General features: G+C 41.9%; 1 protein-coding gene across 2 annotated transcripts in view; it reads left to right on the top strand.

The window, feature by feature from the left end:
• Positions 1 to 12,500, top strand: part of poc1a (POC1 centriolar protein A) — a 57,199-nt gene that overhangs the window by 27,442 nt on the left and 17,257 nt on the right. Inside the window, exons 8-10 of one of the 2 annotated variants that reach the window (XM_058373351.1) lie at positions 1 to 118; positions 7,080 to 7,148; positions 7,369 to 7,452. The exon at positions 1 to 118 is cut by the window's left edge and continues 16 nt beyond it. In XM_058373351.1, the coding sequence (XP_058229334.1) occupies positions 1 to 118; positions 7,080 to 7,148; positions 7,369 to 7,452 (271 nt within the window). Of the gene's footprint in view, positions 119 to 7,079; positions 7,149 to 7,368; positions 7,465 to 12,500 lie in introns of both variants that reach the window. The other variant, XM_058373350.1, reaches the window with a different exon arrangement.

The raw sequence follows: 12,500 nt of genomic DNA, 5'->3' as shown, positions 1-12,500 counted from the left end.
GAACTCACTGTCCTTCCATCCGGCTGGCAATCACCTGATCACTGCCTCCACCGACTCCACACTGAAAATCCTCGACCTGCTGGAGGGAAGACTGTTATACACACTGCACGGACACCAGGTACACACACACACACACACACACACACACACATGCACACACACACACACACACACACACACACACACATGCACACACACACACACACACATGCACATAGATAACAAGATGGAAGGAGTCTCCAGTGTCAGTGCTATGTTCTCCACATCTTCAGGACAGAGAATTTTACACTTCTTCACGGTTTCTCAGTAAAATGAGTAGCTGAGAGAATAAAGAGAGACTGCTGAGGGGACGAGTGTTTATAGCTGAAGAGAGAGAGAATAAAGAGAGACTGCTGAGGGGACGAGTGTTTATAGCTGAAGAGAGAGAGAATAAAGAGAGACTGCTGAGGGGACGAGTGTTTATAGCTGAAGAGAGAGAGAATAAAGAGAGACTGCTGAGGGGACGAGTGTTTATAGCTGAAGAGAGAGAGAATAAAGAGAGACTGCTGAGGGGACGAGTGTTTATAGCTGAAGAGAGAGAGAATAAAGAGAGACTGCTGAGGGGATGAGTGTTTATAGCTGAAGAGAGAGAGAATAAAGAGAGACTGCTGAGGGGACGAGTGTTTATAGCTGAAGAGAGAGAGAATAAAGAGAGACTGCTGAGGGGACGAGTGTTTATAGCTGAAGAGAGAGAGAATAAAGAGAGACTGCTGAGGGGACGAGTGTTTATAGCTGAAGAGAGAGAGAATAAAGAGAGACTGCTGAGGGGATGAGTGTTTATAGCTGAAGAGAGAGAGAATATAGAGAGACTGCTGAGGGGACGAGTGTTTATAGCTGAAGAGAGAGAGAATAAAGAGAGACTGCTGAGGGGATGAGTGTTTATAGCTGAAGAGAGAGAGAATAAAGAGAGACTGCTGAGGGGATGAGTGTTTATAGCTGAAGAGAGAGAGAATATAGAGAGACTGCTGAGGGGACGAGTGTTTATAGCTGAAGAGAGAGAGAATAAAGAGAGACTGCTGAGGGGATGAGTGTTTATAGCTGAAGAAAGAGAGAATAAAGAGAGACTGCTGAGGGGACGAGTGTTTATAGCTGAAGAGAGAGAGAGAGTAAAGAGAGACTGCTGAGGGGATGAGTGTTTATAGCTGAAGAGAGAGAGAGAGTAAAGAGAGACTGCTGAGGGGATGAGTGTTTATAGCTGAAGAGAGAGAGAATAAAGAGAGACTGCTGAGGGGACGAGTGTTTATAGCTGAAGAGAGAGAGAATAAAGAGAGACTGCTGAGGGGACGAGTGTTTATAGCTGAAGAGAGACAAGACATTACAGGAAGTGACTCAGTAAAATGTAACTATAAATGGATAAGAAGTAAAAAGTGTAGTTTTTTTAGAAATTATTGGCGAAGAGTAAAGGAAGGAATAAAATACTTGTGGATGTGGTGTTGTAGGAAAACAACCACTTTTGATAACAGTAACATCACACCACCCTGCTGCTGATTCAGCTTCACACACACACACACACACACACACACACACACACACACACACACACAGAGTCATATGACGTTCTAGCACAGTTGTGTTTATGAAATAAAATGCCACCATGGTCCAATGCTGTTGTGAGGTTGTGTTAGTGAGGACGCCTTGGTGGCTGTTATTCCCCTCAGAGACTCTGCCCCTCAGTGACTCCGCCCCTCAGTGACTCCGCCCCTCAGCATGGTTTGATGTTTGTTAATTAAAGAAATCGTCTCTCGTTATGTTCTCACTGTCTGAGGGATTCACTTCTGTTTCACCCTAATGGAAGGCGTGAAGATCCTGGCATGGCAGAAGCTGTGACTTTTGGCTAGCTGAGTGTGTGTGTGTGTGTGTGTGTGTGTGTGAGAGACGGTCTGTGGCTCTGAGTGATTATTAGTCAGTGATGAAGTGGAACAGTCTGTCTCTCCCATGTGGCGTCTGCCTTAAAAAAATGTATTTATTCGCATATTTATTCCCCAGTCTGTTCATCACAGCTTTAACTCAGCAACTAGAACAAATCAGTCACATTATCAGGTTCTTTTTAACAATGAAAGTGTGGATCAACTCAAAACCATCTTTTAAAACGTGATAGACCCTAATCCCATTATTTTTTAGATTAACTTTTAAATTTTCTGAATGCTAATCACAAAAATAATTAGAACTGTAATAAGCGATTAAGCACTCTTATAGCACCACCTTTCACCGAAGAAGGAAGAGCAGAACTTTGGGACCATCAGTGATCCCACGGAGATGTACTACATTTGATGTCGCTTCACTTCCTGTTTTCAGTAAGCCACCCCAGTTACAAACGAACTCGAAGCTTGTTTGTTAAAATCCGTTCCTGTTGCTGACCAGTTTGATGCCAATACATAAAAGCATTGCTGAGAAATGGCCTCACTTCCTGTTCGGTGACTTCAAATTGATTTGCAGTTCATGGACATGTCACGCATATCAATAAGCAGAGGACACTCGTTTATTTCGGGTTCATCTCCCGGTGCTGTGCTCCACATCCTGTGATGATTTTTAGGAGAAAAAGATGATTTTTTTCAAAATGGACAACATTTTGTTTGGCGTTAGTTTTGCGTACGGTTACAGCAGCATTAATACACACCTTCTAATAAAATCCAGACTGAACAAATATAATACAGTACACACACACACACACACAGAAAAATGATCATATGACCCAGAGCTGGTGAAACAGAGAACAGGAAAAGATGAATAATCCAGATAAATATAAGTTGTATGGAATCCAGAGGGAGCGGTGTGTACGAGACGCTTATTTTAGAATGACAGATCGGCTTTGTGGCTTTGGGGAGTGTAGTTTGTACAAACACACACACCCTGCTATGCTCGTGCTCACACACACACACACACACACACACTCACAAACGCAGTCACCTTTTCTAGGTAAAGTGATTCTAAAGGAGGGGCATCCTATTCATGTATGAGTCATCTTACACACTCACACACACTCACACACACTCTCACACACTCTCACACACACACACACACTCACAGACTTTAATACTTTCATTTCTTTCAGCATAGACAATAAAATCCGGATCCAAATTATCTTAGTCACAGTACAATTGTTTAGGATACAAGATGATTCAGTATGATCTGATATTCAATTCAATGAAACATGATTCATCAGTTCAGTATAAAATTAGTACAGTGTTCAGTACAGTATGATTCAGTAGGTACAGTATGATTCAAAGATTCAGTAGAGTACAGTATGATTCAGTAGAGTACAGTATGATTCAGTAGGTACAGTATGATTCAAAGATTCAGTAGAGTACAGTATGATTCAGTAGGTACAGTATGATTCAAAGATTCAGTAGAGTACAGTATGATTCAGTAGGTACAGTATGATTCAAAGATTCAGTAGAGTACAGTATGATTCAGTAGGTACAGTATGATTCAGTAGGTACAGTATGATTCAAAGATTCAGTAGAGTACAGTATGATTCAGTAGGTACAGTATGATTCAAAGATTCAGTAGAGTACAGTATGATTCAGTAGGTACAGTATGATTCAAAGATTCAGTAGAGTACAGTATGATTCAGTAGGTACAGTATGATTCAAAGATTCAGTAGAGTACAGTATGATTCAGTAGGTACAGTATGATTCAGTAGGTACAGTATGGTTCAAAGATTCAGTAGAGTACAGTATGATTCAGTAGGTACAGTATGATTCAAAGATTCAGTAGAGTACAATATGATTCAGTAGGTACAGTGTGATTCAGTACAGGAGTTCAGTAGTGGCCATTTCACTTTGCAGTATGATGTCAGATGATTCAGTTTCTTTGGTGTATTTTATAAATGTATTTATTTCTTGTCTATTATAAAATGCATTTTTTTTGTGCTCAGTTTGACCTTTGGAGTACTGCGAAAGAGCAGGCTTCTAAATATAAACATGAGATAAGCCAATCGAGACGTGAATCTGAAATGAAGGGTAATTACGCTGTAGTTCTGAACACTCCAGTGTGATCTGACCCTCACTGACTGACCTCCACAGGTTTATATTAATGCACTTGCTCTAATACGTTCTGAACACTCCACATCATTAAAGAATAATAATAAACAGATTTAAAAATGTGTTTTAATTGTAGTGTAATCATACATGTGGTGCCTTTTTAAGGAGAGCTTTATGTCAAGTTCATGGAGGAGTCCTCATGGCGGGGGGGGGGGGGGGGGGGAAGGGATGGAGAGAGAGAGAGAGAGAGAGCGGGAGAGATGGAGGAAGAGAGCGGGAGAGATGGAGGGAGAGAGAGAGCGGGAGAGATGGAGGGAGAGAGAGGCTGGTGAAGGAGCGACTTAATGGATCGATGAAACGGTGTGTGTAGCAGCAGGTGAACGTCTGTGGTGTAAGCAGAATAACACACACTCCTTCACAGTGTGAGGTGGAGTGTAACTGCCCTGTCCCAAGTGTGTCCAGTTGTCCAGTGGGTCCAGTTATCCCAGAATAACACACACTCCTTCACGGCATGAGGTGGAGTGTAACTGCCCTGTCCCGAGTGTGTCCTCCCTTACATGATACAGTTGTGTGTGTTAATGTATGAACTTAATTTGTGTAAAATACACAGTGATAAAATCATGAAAGTGTTCAAACCCAGTGCACCCGCAAGCTGAAGCCTGTTCCGCCCCTGTGTGTGTGTTGTGTGTGTATGTGTGTGTGTGTGTGTGTTATACACTATATTGTGAGTGTGTGTGTGTGTGTTATACACTATATTGTGAGTGTGTGTGTGTGTTATACACTATATTGTGAGTGTGTGTGTGTGTTATACACTATATTGTGAGTGTGTGTGTGTGTGTGTGTGTGTTATACACTATATTGTGAGTGTGTGTGTGTGTGTTATACACTATATTGTGAGTGTGTGTGTGTGTGTGTTATACACTATATTGTGAGTGTGTGTGTGTGTTATACACTATATTGTGAGTGTGTGTGTGTGTGTTATACACTATATTGTGAGTGTGTGTGTGTGTGTTATACACTATATTGTGAGTGTGTGTGTGTGTTATACACTATATTGTGAGTGTGTGTGTGTGTGTTATACACTATATTGTGAGTGTGTGTGTGTGTGTGTGTTATACACTATATTGCCAAAAGTATTCGCTCACCCATCCAAATAATCAGAATCAGGTGTTCCAATCACTTCCATGGCCACAGGTGTATAAAATCAAGCACCTAGGCATGCAGACTGTTTTTACAAACATTTGTGAAAGAATGGGTCGCTCTCAGGAGCTCAGTGAATTCCAGCGTGGAACTGTGATAGGATGCCACCTGTGCAACAAATCCAGTCGTGAAATTTCCTCGCTCCTAAATATTCCACAGTCAACTGTCAGCTGTATTATAAGAACGTGGAAGTGTTTGGGAACGACAGCAACTCAGCCACGAAGTGGTAGGCCACGTAAACTGACGGAGCGGGGTCAGCGGATGCTGAGGCGCATAGTGCGAAGAGGTCGCCAACTTTCTGCAGAGTCCATCGCTACAGACCTCCAAACTTCATGTGGCCTTCAGATGAGCTCAAGAACAGTGCGCAGAGAGCTTCATGGAATGGGTTTCCATGTCCGAGCAGCTGCATCCAAGCCATACATCACCAAGTGCAATGCAAAGCGTCGGATGCAGTGGTGTAAAGCACGCCGCCACTGGACTCTAGAGCAGTGGAGACGCGTTCTCTGGAGTGACGAATCGCGCTTCTCCATCTGGCAATCTGATGGACGAGTCTGGGTTTGGCGGTTGCCAGGAGAACGGTACTTGTCTGACTGCATTGTGCCAAGTGTAAAGTTTGGTGGAGGGGGGATTATGGTGTGGGGTTGTTTTTCAGGAGCTGGGCTTGGCCCCTTAGTTCCAGTGAAAGGAACTCTGAATGCTTCAGCATACCAAGACATTTTGGACAATTCCATGCTCCCAACTTTGTGGGAACAGTTTGGAGCTGGCCCCTTCCTCTTCCAACATGACTGTGCACCAGTGACCAAAGCAAGGTCCATAAGGACATGGATGACAGAGTCTGGTGTGGAGGAACTTGACTGGCCTGCACAGAGTCCTGACCTCAACCCGATAGAACACCTTTGGGATGAATTAGAGTGGAGACTGAGAGCCAGGCCTTCTCGTCCAACATCAGTGTGTGACCTCACAAATGCGCTCCTGGAAGAATGGTCAAAAATTCCCATAAACACACTCCTAAACCTTGTGGACAGCCTTCCCAGAAGAGTTGAAGCTGTTATAGCTGCAAAGGGTGGACCGACGTCATATTGAACCCTATGGATTAGGAATGGGATGTCACTTAAGTTCATATGCGAGTCAAGGCAGGTGAGCGAATACTTTTGGCAATATAGTATATGTGTGTGTGTGTGTGTGTGTGTGTTATATGTGTGTGTGTGACTGCAGCTCAGTTGTTACAGCTTGAGAACTCACATGTGTCAGGATTATCTGTTCAGTGAGAATACAACGTGACATCATCAATAAATCAGTAATAAATTGATCCTAAATCTACTGGGGTTTAAGTTTTGGAATTAAACATCAGGTAGTGTGTGTTAACGAGCTGTGATCTAACGAGGTAACTAACCACCTGCTTGTATTGTCCTTCATGTATAACACTCTATAACATAGGCATAGTAGATGAATGAGACTGCCTCAGACTTGTTGCCTCAGACCCTCTGCCTCAGTCCAGCTGCTTCACACCAACTTCCTCAGACCAGCTGCCTCAGTGCCTCGTGTAGAATGTAACATATGTCTCTGTAGTAAACACGCTCCGTGACCTGATGATCATATCTATGTGACTTTTTTACATTTTCATGATGATTGCTGAACCTGATGAGATTATAAAGTGTGTTAATGTATTTATCTGGAGAAACGACTGGTCACTGCTCTTACTCTAAAAAAAAAAAAAAAAAAAAAAAAAAGACTTTTAACTGATTTGTGCACATTTATCACATTTATTAAAAACATTAATAAACTGAAGATTGTCCATCAGTAAGTGTTTATTCTGAAACAGCTGAAGTGTAGAACTATTGCTGTGTTTGTGTTCAGGGTCCGGCATCCTGCGTATCGTTCTCCAGAACTGGAGATCACTTTGCCTCCGGAGGCTCAGACGAACAGGTCAGTTAATGTGTGTGTGTGTGTGTGTGGGTGTGTGTTTGATCTAGTTCATCTGTAAAGTTCATTAGTCTTTATTTTAAATCGAGAAAAACGTGTTAAAGTAAATGTCTTTAAATGAACAGGTTCTAACAGGTTTATGTGCTGCTGGAGTTTCTCACAGTACAGAAGAGTGTTAAATGGTGTGTGAGGCTAAATGCTAACATGCTAATGTGTCTTACAGGTGCTGGTCTGGAAGACGAACCTCAGCTCTGCAGGTTACGCCGACGTGCCCAAGAGGCTGCAGATGGCCGGCGCACCTGTACAGGTAACACCTCAGGTCAGACTCGGTGAACTCGGTTCATTTTGTGTGTGTGTGTGTGTGTGTGTGTGTAAAATCTAGGGCTGAAACAACGAATCGATCAAATCGATAATAATCGATAATCGTTGTGAATGAATGACATTATGGATTAGTCGGCTGGCGCACATCACCACGCATTCAACCCTAGCGTTGTTCCAGGCGCACATGGGAAGAATGGCGGAGAGTACAATCAAAAGTTAAAAATTAAAAGTGTGTGATCCAAGTCCTCTAAGGCATGGGAGCGCAGCTCATCAATGTCACTCACAGAACACTGGACCAATCAGAAGGCCCCAGAGGCGGGGCAAGCGTTGTAAGCTTCGTTTACCAGTAGCAGGTTGTCATGGCAACTTCATGGCACATCTGTACTGCACTTTTTAAACCCATTCCTAAACACCGCATCTTGTATTTGTAAACACAAACATGCCTTCTGTGTGAGTGCTTTATTCTGTGTGAGTGCTTTATTCTGTGTGAGTGCTTTATTCTGTGTGAGTGCTTTATTCTGTGAGTGCTTTATTCTGTGTGAGTGCTTTATTCTGTGAGTGCTTTATTCTGTGTGAGTGCTTTATTCTGTGAGTGCTTTATTCTGTGTGAGTGCTTTATTCTGTGTGAGTGCTTTATTCTGTGTGAGTGCTTTATTCTGTGAGTGCTTTATTCTGTGTGAGTGCTTTATTCTGTGTGAGTGCTTTATTCTGTGAGTGCTTTATTCTGTGTGAGTGCTTTATTCTGTGTGAGTGCTTTATTCTGTGTGAGTGCTTTATTCTGTGAGTGCTTTATTCTGTGTGAGTGCTTTATTCTGTGTGAGTGCAGTGCTTTATTCTGTGTGAGTGCTTTATTCTGTGTGAGTGCAGTGCTTTATTCTGTGTGAGTGCTTTATTCTGTGTGAGTGCAGTGCTTTATTCTGTGTGAGTGCTTTATTCTGTGTGAGTGCTTTATTCTGTGTGAGTGCAGTGCTTTATTCTGTGTGAGTGCAGTGCTTTATTCTGTGTGAGTGCTTTATTCTGTGAGTGCTTTATTCTGTGTGAGTGCTTTATTCTGTGTGAGTGCAGTGCTTTATTCTGTGTGAGTGCAGTGCTTTATTCTGTGTGAGTGCTTTATTCTGTGTGAGTGCAGTGCTTTATTCTGTGTGAGTGCTTTATTCTGTGTGAGTGCTTTATTCTGTGTGAGTGCTTTATTCTGTGAGTGCTTTATTCTGTGTGAGTGCTTTATTCTGTGTGAGTGCAGTGCTTTATTCTGTGTGAGTGCTTTATTCTGTGTGAGTGCAGTGCTTTATTCTGTGTGAGTGCTTTATTCTGTGTGAGTGCAGTGCTTTATTCTGTGTGAGTGCAGTGCTTTATTCTGTGTGAGTGCTTTATTCTGTGTGAGTGCTTTATTCTGTGTGAGTGCAGTGCTTTATTCTGTGTGAGTGCTTTATTCTGTGTGAGTGCTTTATTCTGTGCGAGTGCTTTATTCTGTGCGAGTGCTTTATTCTGTGTGAGTGCTTTATTCTGTGTGAGTGCAGTGCTTTATTCTGTGTGAGTGCTTTATTCTGTGTGAGTGCTTTATTCTGTGTGAGTGCTTTATTCTGTGTGAGTGCTTTATTCTGTGTGAGTGCAGTGCTTTATTCTGTGTGAGTGCTTTATTCTGTGTGAGTGCTTTATTCTGTGCGAGTGCTTTATTCTGTGTGAGTGCTTTATTCTGTGTGAGTGCAGTGCTTTATTCTGTGTGAGTGCTTTATTCTGTGTGAGTGCTTTATTCTGTGTGAGTGCAGTGCTTTATTCTGTGTGAGTGCTTTATTCTGTGTGAGTGCAGTGCTTTATTCTGTGTGAGTGCTTTATTCTGTGTGAGTGCAGTGCTTTATTCTGTGTGAGTGCTTTATTCTGTGTGAGTGCTTTATTCTGTGTGAGTGCAGTGCTTTATTCTGTGTGAGTGCTTTATTCTGTGTGAGTGCTTTATTCTGTGTGAGTGCAGTGCTTTATTCTGTGTGAGTGCTTTATTCTGTGTGAGTGCAGTGCTTTATTCTGTGTGAGTGCTTTATTCTGTGTGAGTGCTTTATTCTGTGTGAGTGCAGTGCTTTATTCTGTGTGAGTGCTTTATTCTGTGTGAGTGCAGTGCTTTATTCTGTGTGAGTGCTTTATTCTGTGTGAGTGCAGTGCTTTATTCTGTGTGAGTGCTTTATTCTGTGTGAGTGCTTTATTCTGTGCGAGTGCTTTATTCTGTGTGAGTGCTTTATTCTGTGTGAGTGCAGTGCTTTATTCTGTGTGAGTGCTTTATTCTGTGTGAGTGCTTTATTCTGTGTGAGTGCAGTGCTTTATTCTGTGTGAGTGCTTTATTCTGTGTGAGTGCTTTATTCTGTGTGAGTGCAGTGCTTTATTCTGTGTGAGTGCTTTATTCTGTGTGAGTGCAGTGCTTTATTCTGTGTGAGTGCTTTATTCTGTGTGAGTGCAGTGCTTTATTCTGTGTGAGTGCTTTATTCTGTGTGAGTGCTTTATTCTGTGCGAGTGCTTTATTCTGTGTGAGTGCTTTATTCTGTGCGAGTGCTTTATTCTGTGTGAGTACTTTATTCTGTGTGAGTGCTTTATTCTGTGCGAGTGCTTTATTCTGTGTGAGTGCAGTGCTTTATTCTGTGTGAGTGCTTTATTCTGTGCGAGTGCTTTATTCTGTGCGAGTGCTTTATTCTGTGTGAGTGCAGTGCTTTATTCTGTGTGAGTGCTTTATTCTGTGTGAGTGCAGTGCTTTATTCTGTGTGAGTGCTTTATTCTGTGTGAGTGCTTTATTCTGTGTGAGTGCTTTATTCTGTGCGAGTGCTTTATTCTGTGTGAGTGCTTTATTCTGTGTGAGTGCTTTATTCTGTGAGTGCTTTATTCTGTGTGAGTGCTTTATTCTGTGAGTGCTTTATTCTGTGTGAGTGCTTTATTCTGTGTGAGTGCTTTATTCTGTGTGAGTGCTTTATTCTGTGTGAGTGCTTTATTCTGTGTGATTGCTTTATTCTGTGTGAGTGCAGTGCTTTATTCTGTGTGAGTGCTTTATTCTGTGTGAGTGCAGTGCTTTATTCTGTGTGAGTGCTTTATTCTGTGTGAGTGCAGTGCTTTATTCTGTGTGAGTGCAGTGCTTTATTCTGTGTGAGTGCTTTATTCTGTGCGAGTGCTTTATTTTGTGTGAGTGCTTTATTCTGTGTGAGTGCTTTATTCTGTGCGAGTGCTTTATTCTGTGCGAGTGCTTTATTCTGTGTGAGTGCTTTATTCTGTGTGAGTGCTTTATTCTGTGTGAGTGCAGTGCTTTATTCTGTGTGAGTGCTTTATTCTGTGCGAGTGCTTTATTCTGTGCGAGTGCTTTATTCTGTGTGAGTGCTTTATTCTGTGTGAGTGCAGTGCTTTATTCTGTGTGAGTGCTTTATTCTGTGTGAGTGCTTTATTCTGTGTGAGTGCAGTGCTTTATTCTGTGTGAGTGCTTTATTCTGTGTGAGTGCTTTATTCTGTGTGAGTGCAGTGCTTTATTCTGTGTGAGTGCTTTATTCTGTGTGAGTGCTTTATTCTGTGTGAGTGCTTTATTCTGTGTGAGTGCAGTGCTTTATTCTGTGTGAGTGCTTTATTCTGTGTGAGTGCTTTATTCTGTGCGAGTGCTTTATTCTGTGTGAGTGCTTTATTCTGTGTGAGTGCTTTATTCTGTGCGAGTGCTTTATTCTGTGCGAGTGCTTTATTCTGTGTGAGTGCAGTGCTTTATTCTGTGCGAGTGCTTTATTCTGTGTGAGTGCTTTATTCTGTGTGAGTGCTTTATTCTGTGTGAGTGCAGTGCTTTATTCTGTGCGAGTGCTTTATTCTGTGTGAGTGCTTTATTCTGTGTGAGTGCTTTATTCTGTGCGAGTGCTTTATTCTGTGCGAGTGCTTTATTCTGTGTGAGTGCTTTATTCTGTGTGAGTACTTTATTCTGTGTGAGTGCTTTATTCTGTGCGAGTGCTTTATTCTGTGTGAGTGCAGTGCTTTATTCTGTGTGAGTGCTTTATTCTGTGCGAGTGCTTTATTCTGTGCGAGTGCTTTATTCTGTGTGAGTGCTTTATTCTGTGTGAGTGCTTTATTCTGTGTGAGTGCAGTGCTTTATTCTGTGTGAGTGCTTTATTCTGTGTGAGTGCAGTGCTTTATTCTGTGTGAGTGCTTTATTCTGTGCGAGTGCTTTATTCTGTGTGAGTGCAGTGCTTTATTCTGTGTGAGTGCTTTATTCTGTGCGAGTGCTTTATTCTGTGTGAGTGCTTTATTCTGTGCGAGTGCTTTATTCTGTGTGAGTGCTTTATTCTGTGTGAGTGCTTTATTCTGTGCGAGTGCTTTATTCTGTGTGAGTGCTTTATTCTGTGCGAGTGCTTTATCTGCAGTGTCCGGTGTTTATTGTGTAAAGAGCGTTGTGTTACTCCTCATTCACAGTGTAGATGATAAACAGCGCTAATCGTTGTAGTGCAGGACGTTAATTACTGTCCAATTAAAACAGTTTGATCAAAATAAACAAACTATATTTGTTTTAATCAGTATTTGTTACCAATTAAAAATAATACAATATTTCTGGAAGACTGAATGAATTATATCTTGGTAGTCTAGTAGTTCTGTCTCTTTAAGACACAAACAGTTTCTGGTTTAAGTTTTAAAATTAAGTTTTAAATTATGAAAATAATCATTAGTTACAGCCCTAGTGTGAAGATCTTCACTAAACTGAGGTTTAAATAGTGTTCAATAATGTTAAAGCTCTTCTCATGACCTTCCCTCACCTGCTCCTCACCTCATCAGCTCTGAGTGTCTCAATCAAATCTCACACCCAATCAAATCCCACACCCAATCAAATCCCACACCCAATCAAATCTCACACCCAATCAAATCCCACACCCAATCAAATCTCACACCCAATCAAATCCCACACCCAATCAAATCCCACACCCAATCAAATCTCACACCCAATCAAATCCCACACCCAATCAAATCCCACACCCAATCAAATCCCACACCCAATCAAATCTCACACCCAATCAAATCCCACACCCAATCAAATCCCACACC

Source organism: Hemibagrus wyckioides, linkage group LG21 (assembly GCF_019097595.1).
Source record: "Hemibagrus wyckioides isolate EC202008001 linkage group LG21, SWU_Hwy_1.0, whole genome shotgun sequence".
NCBI lineage: Eukaryota > Metazoa > Chordata > Actinopteri > Siluriformes > Bagridae > Hemibagrus > Hemibagrus wyckioides.
This window is presented reverse-complemented; position numbering and strand designations above follow the sequence as displayed.